This window comes from Monomorium pharaonis, chromosome 9, assembly GCF_013373865.1.
Source record: "Monomorium pharaonis isolate MP-MQ-018 chromosome 9, ASM1337386v2, whole genome shotgun sequence".
NCBI classification, from domain to species: Eukaryota; Metazoa; Arthropoda; class Insecta; order Hymenoptera; family Formicidae; genus Monomorium; species Monomorium pharaonis.
This window is the reverse complement of record NC_050475.1, coordinates 18,230,689-18,245,695: the sequence shown is the minus strand read 5'-3', so window position 1 is coordinate 18,245,695 and position 15,007 is coordinate 18,230,689. Positions and strand designations below refer to the sequence as shown.

The 15,007-nt window shown below is 42.7% G+C and overlaps 1 protein-coding gene across 5 annotated transcripts in view; it reads right to left on the bottom strand.

The window, feature by feature from the left end:
* LOC105832940 (RNA pseudouridylate synthase domain-containing protein 2) overlaps positions 1 to 15,007 on the bottom strand; it is a 133,319-nt gene that overhangs the window by 91,738 nt on the left and 26,574 nt on the right. The window contains exon 1 of one of the 5 annotated variants that reach the window (XM_012674285.3): positions 214 to 1,055. The exons of the other annotated variants lie outside the window; for them this stretch is intronic. Coding sequence (XP_012529739.1) covers positions 214 to 366 — 153 coding nt within the window. The 5' untranslated portion in view covers positions 367 to 1,055. Of the gene's footprint in view, positions 1 to 213; positions 1,056 to 15,007 lie in introns of those variants that run through there. 5 annotated transcript variants of the gene reach the window in all.

The window sequence follows — 15,007 nt, the reverse complement described above, 5'->3', positions numbered from 1 at the left end:
CTCTCCCCTCCCCCTTCCCCGATATCGTTGTATATACCGCCGGGATGAGATTTTCCCGTCTTCGGACGAACGTGAAAGACGGACGCAGCGTGCCCCGTGGGGGGGAAAGTCAATAGCGAAGTTACGAGGTCGCTCGAGGAAACGCGGAGAATCGAGATATGAGGGGATGCGAGGGGAGGAAAAGGGAGGAAAACTGTTGTTGTTACGGCGTACCTTACGCGGCTCCGGTGCGTAGATTCCGGGCAAGGGCGTCAGCAGGTGCAGGCCCGCGGGATTCGGGATGCCGGAGGCTGGGTGTCCCGGCGGGATCGGCAGCGGCACCAGCTTCAGGCCCCAGGGCAGGTACCACGGCGCCGTGTGATGCATCCTGGCCGGCGACTCTCAACCCGCGTCTTCAATCAGACGGTGTCGGCCGTGTCGGAGCGAGGACGATCAGGCTCCGGACGATGGGGGCGACGGGAGAACGGCGAGAGATTCGGCGCGAGAGGATCGCGCGGACGTTTCGCTACTCCTCCGTGGACAGACGCCAGGTGACGAGGGACGACGTAGGGAGAGACGATCACCTTGGCATTTTTCGAGACGGCTACGCGGAGCTCCGGCGTGTTAAGAGCTTTCTCTCTATCTCTCTCTCTCTCTCTCTCTCTCTGTATGTCTGCCCTCTCTCGATTGTCAGCGCCCGCTCCTCTCCCTCCGGCGGCGACAGAAAGATGCGTCACACGAGACTCGAAGGATGCGAGAAACGATTGCGCGCGATTACCATCGTCATCGCGCGCGCGCTCGAGAAAAAGTGCATCGGAAATAATACGCTTCGGTGACGCACGTGTCTCGGTGTGCAACACAATTAATATGCGCGTGCGAGTTTCCCACGCGCACGTCGCAGACACGACGGAGAGCGAGAGGTGAGGGGGAGGAGGACGGGCGGGCAGGGAATACTCTCTCGTATGTCGCAGATATAACACGTTTGTGTCTCGCGAGGAGTGCGATTGTCTCCCCTCGACAAGGACCTACTCGGTGCGAGCGCGCGTCGTCGACTGATCGAGCGCGCTACTCGGTGCGAGCACATGGCCGCGCGCGCGTCTCGACTCCCACCATTACCCTCCCTCCCTCCCTCGCAACCCCCGCGCCTCCCTCGTCCCTCCAGTCGCCGCGGGCAGTTGCCACAAACGAGTTTATAGCTCGAATTATGCAAAATGCAATTATCGACAAAAACCAAAATTATGTGGTTCCGATCTTGAAGCTTGCTATTATAAAATTAAGCTAAGGTGGAAAAGAATTACGGAGAATTTCGAGCGGCGAAACGAGACTGCCTTTAGTTCACTTGCGGTACATGCACCGCCATTGTCTGTTATTATTTTTTACCGTGCAATTAAGGGCAGCCCAGCTCTTTGATAAAATCGACATTTGATCTCACTATTTGATTCATTATTTCCGATATTTAATCCCAGCTTTTGTTACGCAACATGGGCGCATGTATCGACGTTCGTCTATTTTATTAAAATAAATGTTTAAAGGTGTGTTGCACTCTCACGCGCAGCTTAGCGGATGTAAAACATCATTCTTACATGACTCGCACTTAAAAAATGCACGGTTTTCAATATGCGAGAAAAAAAACTGAATTTCACGGGATTGTGAGCGTAAGAATTAGGAACGCAACGATTTTGATAGGCAAATGCGACCGGAGGAATATTCCGAACTCGCGGTATAACTTTGTTCCGAGGAAATCTCATTTCTGCGCTCTCAGAATCGATGGCGTACGAATCGACGTCGCGGAATCGGAGCTTTGATGTCGGGAGGCAATGTCGTTGCGACGAATGTTGACTCGCTCACAAGAATTAAGGGATATCCACCGGGCGGTAACTTATGCTGAATCCGAATCATTCGGTTCGCTGGGTCGTTGATTTCGGAGTAACCCGGTTGGACCATCGAACAGAAGCGCTTGACGCGTGTCTACGTCAGAGATATAACGGAGATCCAATTCACGAGTAATCTAAACGCGAACCGACGGATGTCAATGCAAAACCGAAGAGGTGTACAACGCTTCTACGTATGACGATAATAAAAACGTAGAGGAGAGATTTACCGAATGCGCCTAAATAGTATTTTATGATTGTATTTCATGTAGGTAACATTTAATACAAAAAAATGAAGTAAATGAAAAATTAGTAATATAGACAAAAATTTTAACTATATCTTTAATTATATTTTTTAATTATATCTTTAGGATCAATAACATTAAAAAAAAATCACTGATGTTATTTTTTATCAATTCATGTAGCTGATAATAAACAAGCAATGCTAAAGATTTTCATAGACGATTTATCGTTGATATTTTATTGTAAAGTTAGTATTAGTCAATAATTGCTTACATCCTTAATCATTTTAATTCACAGATTCGAAACTTTCAACGATGATAAGACTTAAGCGACTAGTTGCAGCGTGCTACAAAGGGCTTATCATAAATTAATTTGTTATTGGTGAAAGGTTAAAGGTTGTAGTAATAAGTCCCTGAAATGTCAGGCTATAATTTCCAACGTTCATTTGCGTTCAAATCAGTACCAAATGAGAAATATAATAAAAAGTAGCTTAAGTATGCATTTGGCCTCTCTCTCTCTCTCTCTCTACTCGAGATAAACCAGCTAATTTTAGTTGAAATAATTGAAGGCGCATATAAGAAGCGGGACTGCGACGCGCAAATAACGGTAATTAATCATCGTCATGATAATTAACGATAAAGGTAAGGAAAATAGCAACCGACGTGACAAAGTGAATCGCTCAATATGAGCTTCGCTTCCTAAGACCCGGAGCAACAAATGTCGCTCCACGGTGCAACGGCAAGATAAAAAAAGAAAGTGTTTTCTGTGTTTTATAATAGAACAAGAACGGGAGAGAGATTAAATTTTCACGTCACGGTTCAATCATATTAGCATAACACTTTAATTAGAAAGCAAATTTACGGCGCCCCGAGCCGATACGTGCGCGCGCGCGTAATTCGGAGGAATTATAATTGAGTATAGTTTAATTAGGCTGTCCTGTGAAGTTGTATGTACCACCCGGGCGCAACTGACCCCATCTAACTTCAAGTCTCGGGGACGCGCGCGGCCCGTGTCCGTCGTAAACGCGGCCCCCGTCGGCCTCGATTCGTATCAATTATTTATCGATATTACTATGCGAATTATGTAGAATACGGACAAGACTCGGGTCGCGCGTGCACGTCCTTCGTAATCGACGAACGGAGACGCGACGGTGCACAGACTCTAAACATAAACTCGAGCTGATATCACGGAAGATGAAACGCCATGGCGGAGCCGCGTTGTGTATCCGAAATGGAAACTGGAGCGGCTGTCGTCCCGCGGCGCGGCGGTAGGAAAGACAAATATCTTGCGTGTAAACACGTGATGTATTTTCCCTCCATTCACTTTCGAGCCGCGGAGTGACGTCGGCCATTCCATTTCCATTGGCATTGAAATGTATATACGGGGCATTGAAATGTATATATATGCCTGAAAGAAGACGGGAACCAATAGCAAGGACGGGAGGTCTTTTTTTTTTTTTCCTCTATTTGCTCGTACGAAATTCGCATAATTCGCAAAAATCTCCTCGTGCGACTGTCGCTCTCGTCAGAGGGGAGGGATGATCGATGCACTCTTATCGACACAACCGTCATTCCTCCATCGCGCTTTCGGTATTTCGGCAGTCAAGTCGATCGAAGATCTACGCACCGCCTCGCGACCAACGGATATATCGACTCGTCTGGAACAACGTCTATCTGTATATAAACGATCAATTTCTCGAATTGCCCCGCCGCCCGAGATCTACACACACACACACACATTGCAGCCATCACAAATAAATAACCCCCCGTGCGCGAGATGCGCTGGATGTAATATGTCAAAGTAAATATTGACAAACGATTGGCCGCGCGCACGAGCGACCGCCGAATATTAATATTAATACGCGCTGATGGCATTTCTTGCTAATAATATAGTCACGCCGCTTTCGGGGAAATTTCCGGACTCGTTGATTAACGATTCCGTTAATTGCTCGACGTCTCGGGGGCGCCGCGCGCGTATATGAACACTCGTAAGAAACCATGAAACGAGTACGGGAGTGAAATTCTCCGCCGGGGGAAAAAAACAACCTGTTATTCTTACAAAATTGAAAGTCGCGCCGCTTCAATTATGATCGAGTCTCAAAGACGCGCCCACCTCGTCAGGGGCGATTCTACGGGGGGTGTTCAGACACTGTTATTCAGCTTAACGGAGCAGCAAAAAGGGGATGGGCGAGAAAGGCATCTAAAAACTCTTGGCAAAGAGGAAAGAATCCACGCGGACGTCGACTCGTGACATCGTACTAATCCAATCGAAGTTGCCGCCCAAGGAACCAAAGGAATTCGTACCCGCGACAAAACTGCCGCGGACGGAACTTTTCCTATTCCCACATTCGCAATAAAATTTACATTTCCACGCGCGCATCTCTCGAATCTCCCCCCCCAGCAAAATGGATATCAGTTTCCCGGAAAATTCACGGGATATTAGTACAGCATAAGCACAGGGGGTGTCTTCCCACGTCCGGCGAGCAGGTAAGTTTTTGATATTTTCTCTACCGGTCAAACACTTAAACTTTCGAAACAAACTCCATGCGTTTTTTATCGAGATCAAAGTTTCAAACGCCAGACGTAGAAGTGAATTACGGACAAAGAGAGGGAGGCAAAAAAGAAGGGGAAGGGCGAGGGGATTAATTCGACGGGAAATTAAAAAAGAACCGTGTCCGGCGATGTCGCGGAAGCTCGGAACCGCGCGACCTGGAAACTTTAGGGGATCCTCGCTCGCTAGATAAAAGAAGCCAAGAAGCCCGACGCGCGCGCGCGCGCATTATCGTAAAATGTATTCGTCGCGAACACATTTCGCGGTTGACGCAAACCGCAGAGCCGTTTCCTTTGTCCGCCGGCATACGTACCTCCTATATACGCGCGCGTCTACAAGATGCGACCGAACAAAAGAGGAGAAGAGAGTCTCGTTCGCGTACGTGCACAATACATATACGAACGTCAGAGCTTTCCTCACGACGTTCAACCTAATACCCCACCCCTCTGCCCCGGCCGACGTTCGGTTACACCCGGTTGTAAACGTACATGTACTTTCATACGCGACACGCGATGGATCGTTGACACGCGGGGCCCAACGAGGCAACTTTTGCGTAACACACACATTAACGTCAAGCCGATATCACTCGATACCGGGTGAACACACGCGCGTAACGTACCGCACGCGGGATCGCGTGCGCCCGGGTTAAAAAATTTTCCCTGACGCGCGTCCCACTTTTACGGGTATTTAGTACCCATTCATACAAATCGATACGCTCGCCAAACATATACTTTAGATGTATCTGCGAAATAATAATGAAACGGAGATACGAATCTGCAGCGTGACCTAACGCGAAAGGGGTTTTTAGCGCTCGAAATAAATAATTTTCAGATTATCAACGCTAACAGAGTGAATTAACATTAGTTCTCTTTTTTTTTTATTTTATTAATTTATAACGATAATTGCCGCCAGTCACGTTTATTTTTCCTTTTCACTCTTCTCTCCTTTTATATCGTGACACATCAGCTGGTCGACTTACCAACACTTCACAGCTTGTTCGGTCGACGTAACGTGAATATGCAAATACGTAATCCACTTACGCGAGAAACAAATGTTAACTGTCAAATTACTGTCTCCCGATAATCTTCGGATTGTTCCTATCCACGTTAACGTACGAAGATGTAAGAAGAGTCTCCAGGTCAACTCAATCAAACGTGTACAAATAAAGATATAACTTACATTTATGATATATCCTCGATATATAAATAACATAATAATATAACAATAGAAATTCTATACAGTATGAGGAGGAAAAATCTTTGAAAGAATAAATTCGTATCAGACATTGCGGCGTTAAAATTTATGGACGGAAAAGTCCGCCGGTCGGCGAAGAAAAACACAAGTGCATAATTGATTAAAAGTAACGATCGCCAAGTTTCGCGAAGTGCCAGAGCGCATGCAGAACGTATTTACCGAAGGTGTGCCGCCCCCTCCCCCTCCCTCCCGTCACCTTCCCGTTTCAGACTTTTCTTCGTAAACCGAAATAGACGACTGCGGGTGGTTCTCCAGCCGGCAATCTCGTCTCTCAGAGGCTCAAGGTGAATTACAGTCGCGTGTATCTTCTCCACTTGGTGCTATAACTCGCGTGGGTGGACAAAGAGAGGCCGCGCCCCGGGCTGTTTACTCCACCCTCCTCTCTCTCTCTCTCTCTTTCTCTCTCTATCCATCTCGTGATATTTGTATGGCGTCGGATAAAAAAGGCCTCGCGACGGCGGCGCCTCGATCTCATTGCAGCCTTGCGAAAGGAAAACGGTTGCAGGCCCCTGTGTGTCACCGCGCTAAGGCATTCCTGTCGACTTGCCAGGATAGCGAACCCCAGTTCACTCGGGCGGACGGTAACAAAGCTGACGGTAATCAAAAACGATGAAAGTCCCGCCGGTATAAACTTCACGTCGTTGCTTTACGACATCTTGAAAAATAATACGGTCGTGAGACACTCTCGGAAAACTTCGAGCAAGAATTTGGCCGTTTATAAAGGGAGCCCAGAGCCGGTAAGAGTTTCTGGCCGGCGGCGTCGAGGTAGCGTCGCGCATATAAGACAGGTCGGTTGTTTAAATGCACCTGTCGTCAGTTTGTCACTCGCCGCGCATAGAGGAATTACCGCGCGAGACACGGCCGACTGCGAATAATTTACGGAGAGAGAGAGAAAAGGAGAGATAATGGGAAAGAGAGCGAGACGATCATGGCTACTACGATTCCGAACGGCTACCGACGTACGGCGGCGTTCTCGCATCCGCATAAAGCGCCGCGCGTATTACTTGGAACGAGCGGTGAACTTTTTGAAATCCCGTCGCGACATGCCGCGACTCAACCGGAAATGATGTCATTATGGAGTTCAACGAGCTCAATTTTGAACGTCACGTCGCGCGTGAACGCCAACCGTCATCGCGTCTTCGATCGCGATTCCTCCGTGCGACGCAAGTGTCGCAAGCGAGTGCATCGAACGTCGGGAGTGATCATACCGCGAATGTTTCGCAAGATAACGAAAATTACGCGAATCGAGAGAGGCTCGCGAGTTGCGAGAGCAATGATAATGACGCGAGGCTATGATAAAATCGAGTATACTTAATTACGTAGAGATATGCGTATCTAAAGAACTCTATTTCCCGTTAAAAATAATTGACTAATTTCAAAGCTTTCGTAACGAATAATTACAAGTATTTTTTTATTAGCCGTGTGATATAAGATATTTTATGTAATCGTTGATAAAGTAAGAGAATTGATGTCCCATTCTGCCGGTCGTTATGCAACTAAAATTTCACGACGGACTTTCACGACATTAATGTATGAATTAGGGCTTCAGGATTGATGCCCTAAAATGTCCGAAAGTTTTCGGTTGAGTAAGAGCAGACGTGTCTATAATTGTAATATTACACACACGATTCTTAGCTAAAGACAATTATGAATCAATGTCTTCTTGAAGAATAAAGACTTACTAACAAGAATACTTGAACGATATTTTAATACGTGCCACGTAAGATTAAGTATCTCCACAGCTGTGCGATATTTTAATAATATATATTTTGTAAATTAATTAGAATATTTTTAATATAAGTGTCTAGATAATTTCAAAGTTATAAATGGCTAATGTTGAAGAGAAGAGTATTATATAGAACTCTTGAAATATAAGTTCGTAACTAAATCTTTATATATACCGAACTGTTATCCACTATTAATTTTCAAACGATATCAATTCTTATCTATATCTTAATTATTGAGCTAATTTTGAATTTTAACACTATGAATTACATATAATATTAATAATTATTAAAGTATTTTAAATGTTACACATCAATTATTTAATAAATCCATGAATAAATTCTATTTTAGAAATCTCATATCTTTTTCATGTTAAATAATATTAAGTTATCAAAATTAATGTACGGGTAGATGAACCATAAAAGATTAAAGTAAAGTAAAATTATCAGAAGCATAAAAGAGAGCAGTAAATGATTATTAATACATTTCTTATTATATTAGTTTTAAATAAGTAATGTAACAGTTTGAAATAAATTTGTTCCAAATAATATCTGTAATCATGTTTATTTATACACATAATATATTACGCAATTTTTTTCAAGGATTCTCATCACTTCAGATCAAGGTAAAAGTTTCACGCTTACCGTTATGATGCGCAACAACAGAGTTGATGACCCAACAACAGAGTTGATGACGTCGTTCTGTAGAATACAAATACAAAAATGATTAGAAATATTTTACGTGTGATCTTATACAAATATGTGAAAGGCCTCATACGGCCGCGTCGCGGCGATAAATAATTAATTCCACGAGCAATAGGAATAGATAAATGATAAGTTACTCACCTCAAGGTTGTCTCACCGTCGCTCAATGCTTCCTAAGCCTCCTCCTCCTCCTCTTCTCAGATTCTTTCGTTGCACACAATATTCACGCGCGAAAATACAGCTATTTACGACGTAGTTGCACTGTTACGCGACGGAGTGACGCAAAAAATCCCGTTGGCGTCTGAGACGTCTCGTAAATTGCAACATCTCGTGATTCTCAAAAGGTGAAGAAATCTCAAGAAACAAAACGGACGCACCGTGATACCGTTTCGTCGAACATGGAAAAGTTGCAACAGCTTTATATACATATATATGATATGTACTGCATATTGATTAATACAGAGTCAATGGCACGACTATGTATCCGACTACGGCCCGTTTCTACCAACAACGGACAGATTAACTTTAATGTTGATTCAACTTGTCACCTCATTCCAATTCCAAAAATCAGAACAAGATAAAGAGCAAGTTAAATCGAGATCAAAGTTAATCTATGTTGATGGAAATGAACCATGTAAACGATTGAAATTCAGTACTATACGCAAATATTAAATATACATTCAAAAAAATAATCTTGCAACTTTAACAAAAATTATAGGTCTATAAAAATTAGTTAAGATAGATAACTATTAGCAAATACTGCAATATGAATATGTATTTCACTTAAGTAATCTAGCTGAGAGAAGTAAAATTTTTTAATTCTACGCGACAGCCAAAATCCTAGCAGATACAAAAATTAGCGCTACGCTTTGGTTGTGATATCAAGAAATACATCTATATCAGCAAAGCACTTTTTTTTATGTGTAATATTATACAAGGCATTCTCGTCACGTACGTAAATCTGAAATCTTTCTCGATTTGAAAACAACGACAAAATTACATTTATATACGCGAAGGCAATCAAACTACGGTGCGATTCGCACGCTCGCTAAATAATACAGCTATCAGAAAACAATGTTACACTCCCACGCCTGGCGTGCTTTACCCGTCGCTCTGACGCGCAAAGATACCCCGAGGTAAGAGCAACCGTCGATAATCCTCGATGTTCCTTCGTGAGAAGTGATCGCAACACCTGTCCCGAGGGAAAACAACGCGCCGCCGCGCGAATGATAATACGGCCGAGCGCAGTGACCTTGTTTACGCAACGGTAGATCGGCAGTGTCGGCACACGCTGCACGGCGGCGGCGGCGGCGGCGGCCGCGATGTTTGTTATTGTAACGTGGCTTTAAACACATGCAAAAACGCACACGTGCCGTTATGAAAACAGGGCTTGTTCAACCAAGACGAAATATTTAATACATCATATAATAAGTGAATACTCCCGCTGCGCACCGCGTTAATTTCAACGAACGAGCTATTACCGCACGTTACTGGGCCGCATTTTCATGGACTTCTTTTTTATAGACTCGTTAGCGTCACGTAAGATAACGAACGATTCCGTGCACGGTAAAAAAACGCCCCGATGTCTCCGAGCAGCGCGGATATCGTGTGACGTATATATAATTACGGGGATTGATTATATCGGACGTTGGAATTTATTCACAAGGCAAATCGATGTATCTATAAGGTATATAAAGCTAAATTCGTTACAATTAAAAGTCAGAAGTCAAAATCAAGCAGGTATAAAAATTAATATCACTTAAACCAATGAAAATCAATAATTACAGTTTGGTGTATGTATGTAAGCACAGTTAGAAATTTTAACATTTTATCTTCAGCGAATTCTATGAGATTCTAATGAAAATTGTTTAATTCTAAAATTGTGATTATTCAATATTCTCACATATTAAGATTACCAATTTTAATTAATCTTCAAGATATGCTATTGAATAATGTAGTATTCGTAAAATATACTGTATAGTTAATTAAATTTAAAATTTTAATAATGAAATTTGTATCTGTGTGTGTGTGTGTGTGTGTTTGTGCGTGGTTTTAATTTCCATATGAATTAAATAAGGTAAAGAGATTCCGTGACGTGGGCAGCATAAAAAAAACGCTCGTAGATGAAGAGTTAAACGTCAGCAGCGCGAAAGCGAATATGCAACCGTGCTGCAACAATGGCTACTCGCTCGATTTTTGTCGATAAATTGATGACCAAGCGATGCATTTTAACGGCTGCACCCGTTTACCCGCGCTACCGACGTAGTGTAAATTTGTCGACCTGTACCGAGTACAGAGAACTTCACTTTTCGAACACGTTAGCGTAAAAAAAATAAAATAAAATAAAATAAAAATGGTTAAATAGGACGCGTTCGTAAACATAGTGCCAGCACAATCAACCGTCTGGTCGCACACGCTTTAAACATATGCCCTGCATATTGAAAAAAATTATTATTATTATATTCGAAATTAGAATATACAAAATTTTCAAGAATGACGAAACAAGCACACGATATAAAACAATTTTAAATAAAAATATAATTTTAATTCATGATTCTTTCTTTTCTTAATGAAATTTATTTCGCGGATTAACGCATTTTACAGTCGTGAATTAACTAACAATAATAATAAAGCATATTTGTAACAATGAGAATTTCTTGGCGATATCCATATATTCGCACTTCTCATTCATGCAACACGGAATTGGCAAGTGTAGCGGAAATTTCACATGGTAGCAAACGATACCGTTGCATTTGGTGCACGACGAAAATTCCGCGCACGATATCAACCGGTAGTCGCTACACTACTTTATGTCGAGCAAAATGTTTTATTTACAACCCAAAAATTGTCCGAAAGGTCCCGTTTATAAAAATTGTGCACCAAAATGATACTGTACTAGTATTTTAATTAAAAATAAAAATAATACTCTCATATTTTCATAGCGTCAACATCTCATTTTAAGATAATTAATACGATGCTTTTCCCAAAGAAGTTCCTGATGCATTTCGAAATGAGTTCTCTTTATGGTAAATATAAAAGATAAAAATCTGAAGCTGTAAAATACTAATTTTATGTTTTCATTTTATAATATTAATAATAATTTTTTACATTATAATTGAGATTGGCATAATATATCTCGATAGAAATTTTGAAGCACTGTTCAGCATTTTTGAGACAATGCGAGATTTCAATAAAAAATTTGAAGAGTTATAAATTTTCCAACGATTAAAAAATTGTTAAAACATTACCAAGAAGTCTACAACTTTTTTAGAAAACGATATTATTTCATCAATTATATCAAAATTCTAAAAATAGAATAACACGTTAATTATTCTGAAAAACAATGCATAACGTCATAAATAAATGTCGCATGTGAGAATTTTATGTTGCAAAAAGACCCAATTCTAAAACGTTTCAAGGTACTCGTCATAAATTTACCGTGGCATTGCTGCAACGTATTTTGTAATTCTAGTCTTTCAATAAGATAAGAGAATCGAAATGTCGTCTCGCGAAGTTTTATCATTGAAACAGCGATGCGTTCTGTCGCTGAATAACTTTCTCTTGTCTAGCACTAAGGTGTCATTGTAAATGGAAACACGATCGCTTAACCGGTACTTCTGTTCCGCGAGCTCATTTAGGTAACACAAATAAAGAAACCCGATAAAGAACGTCTCGCGCGCACGCATCTGTTTCTCGCCCCGTAATCGTCTATCACGCGACACGTTTTTACGAGGCGGCGCACTTATTACAACTAACGAGACCGTTAATAACGGCACATCAAAGTAACCGATGAGTCTCGCAGCGAGACGAAGTGGTCCAAATCTCTCCCCGATGAGTGAGTGCGTGTTTAGTGTTTCGACGTTTCATTATCGATAAATTTTACGACGGCCTTTAGGGACTCGTTGCCGACACGTGCTTCCTTTGAAATGAAACTAGTCCGTTCCGCTGTCGGTTGGTGCGACGCGACGCGTTTTCTCTCGGTCGAGGGAGAGATCGAGGGAGAAACAAAGTTTTTCACGTAAAAATAACAACGGCTCCGCCGCTACCAGATGCTGCCGCGATTACCATGACCTACCGTACCCGGGGATTCAGCATCGCGTCGCCGTAAGAGATCAGCGGAGAAAGAAAAGAGAATGTACCGGCATAACGACGCGGTGCTGGTACAAGTAAGTGGCCCTTAACTCTCGAAAGACGTACATCCTTCGTAGAACTGTAGCTGGGTCGTTCTTGATACTCCGTACTTGAATAAGTCATTCTATACGTAAATACGGCACGCAACACAGCAGTTAGAAAATACATAGTAGTTTTCGAGTTTAAAATTTTTTCCATCCTTGCGACATAACGAAGAGCTGACGAAATAAACATATTTGGCAATTGTAGCTTGATATTTCAGATATTTATTACTACAATGTTTAACTTTTCATTTATAAACCTTTTTGCAAATGTTACAAAACGTACGATTTAGGCAACGATGTACGCACTTAGCAACAGTTCCCTAGAGGGGAAAAAGTAGGAGTAATTTTCAAAAACTATTATTAGTGACAATTAGCCTAGTTTTCACTTTTTTTTGAGAATTTAATGTCACTTATACGTCTCGCTGAAAGGTCATCGATTAAACGACTAAATGCAGAAAATCCAATCATTTTTTAAAACTTTCGATAGATCCTGAATATACTTCTCCGCGACGCTGATCTGACGTTAATAAATCGGAGTTTGACCCAATTATCTGCCAGATGTATAAAGACAATCCAACGTATCGATTATGCAGAAGGTATCGGTTGTTTCATCTACTCGATCGTGACGTTTGTTACCGCGGCTAAACAAATCGCTGTTAATGAAAACGCACAATATTTATCCCGTCGACCTCGATAAATAAATCGCGCGGCAAACTCGAATGCGCGCGAATGTCGGTCCAAAAGCAAAAAAAAAAAACAATTATTCAACAAATGAGCACGGAGAGCGCGAGACGGACATAATTGCATTTCGAAAGTAATGTCGACGTAATCGATGTTTCCAAAACATCGCAGCCAACGTAAACAGGCTTGTACATAACGGATGGAGTTTTCCATGACGATAAACAATACTTCGATATATGTAAAATCAACTCCTGTGTCGCTCGTAAAAAAAAAAAAAAAAAAAAAACGAGTTTAGAGGTGCAACATGTAACGATTATACATCTCGTAAATCTATTCATTTTCCGTCGGAGGCTGATGCGTATATTTAGGTATGCGGAGAGCGTGTGATCTGCCGTTCGGCAAACGAACAAATAATAATAAATCGTCCCGGAGATCAAGGGAAACGCGAGTTATTTTATATAACCGTCTTGTCTTCCATCCCCAGTCAATTACCGCTCCGCGCCGAAAACGTCGTGCATAATTTTGCTCGTAAATGTTTCACGCGGTATCGACGCGCGGAATAACGATCTATATACGAATCGCGATGAAACTTTAAACGAGACCCCCACCTCGCCAACAACACGAAGAAGGCGCCGTTGCAGCACAGTCGTTGCCGTTGGAAAGCGCTAATTCCAGGCTCTCTCTTTCTTTCTCTCTCCTTTATTCCCTTGAATTTCTCCACCCGCATTATAATTCAGCAGGCAGCTTTGTCAAGGACGAGCGGATTAAGCGCTGGATAAAAAACTTGTGTCGCGGGTGTGCAGTTAAAAATAACGCCATAAAACACATAATATTTTATTTTATTCCGCGGCGACGCGAGCCGGGAAATTCAATGCTCCGCATTGCAGTCGGCGGAGGAGACTGCACTACCCCGAATCGCCTTAGCTTATGAGCTTAAGTCCTCTTTAGCCCCTTGCTTTAGAGTCGGCCGCGTCGTATCTCACTTGCCATGTAGCAGACATCATTTTTCATCGCGAATGCGCCGTCTCGGCGACCGCGGGGACACCGCGCCGAGCGACATAATGACAGCCCCGCGACCGCGGCTGCTTACATTATTTAACCCTTTGAGCGCCCCGTCCGTATTAGCGGTAAGCTGCGGCCGACTCCTCCGTACATCTTTCACAGAGACCGATATAGGGCATGCGGCTGTAGAAACGCAGTGCGGAAATATAAAGGCGGACGACTTTGAAACATTTTTCTATAGTAGAAGCATATATGTCATTATTTATGTGTCTTATCAGTTAGAATTCAATGACATATATATACGTAGCTAAAAAAGTCAAGTTTCGTTGCAACCACAAGTACGCACTGCGTTTTTTTTTTCTTTTTAATTTTATCTGAAACGCGTGTACGTGCGATTCAGAATAATTCCGTCGCAGCGAGACAAACGAGACTTTTTTGTGGGAGCGTAATTTACGTTGCAGTGACCTGAAGGACCTGTATTGTGTCGCTTGGCAACAGGTGAAGGACGTTAATTAAGAAGTTCGCGCGCCGGCGAATTTCAGCGCAAAACCCGAGTCTCGGAGAGCGTGTGCCGAGAGTGGATCCTCCCTATCTCTCTCTCTCTCTCTCTCGGTCTCTCTCTCTCTTTCGTAAGGACAATTTACACGGAGAGACGTTTAACGCGATATGAATGTTGCGCCCGCTACAACAACGTGTTAACAACGACCCGGCTAACGAGATGATATGTGCTTTCGTGAAACATTACGCCGAATAAACCATTCGTCTCGCGATGCGCGTGGACGTCCATCGGACCGATGTCAAACACATTGTTCTAAGAATAATC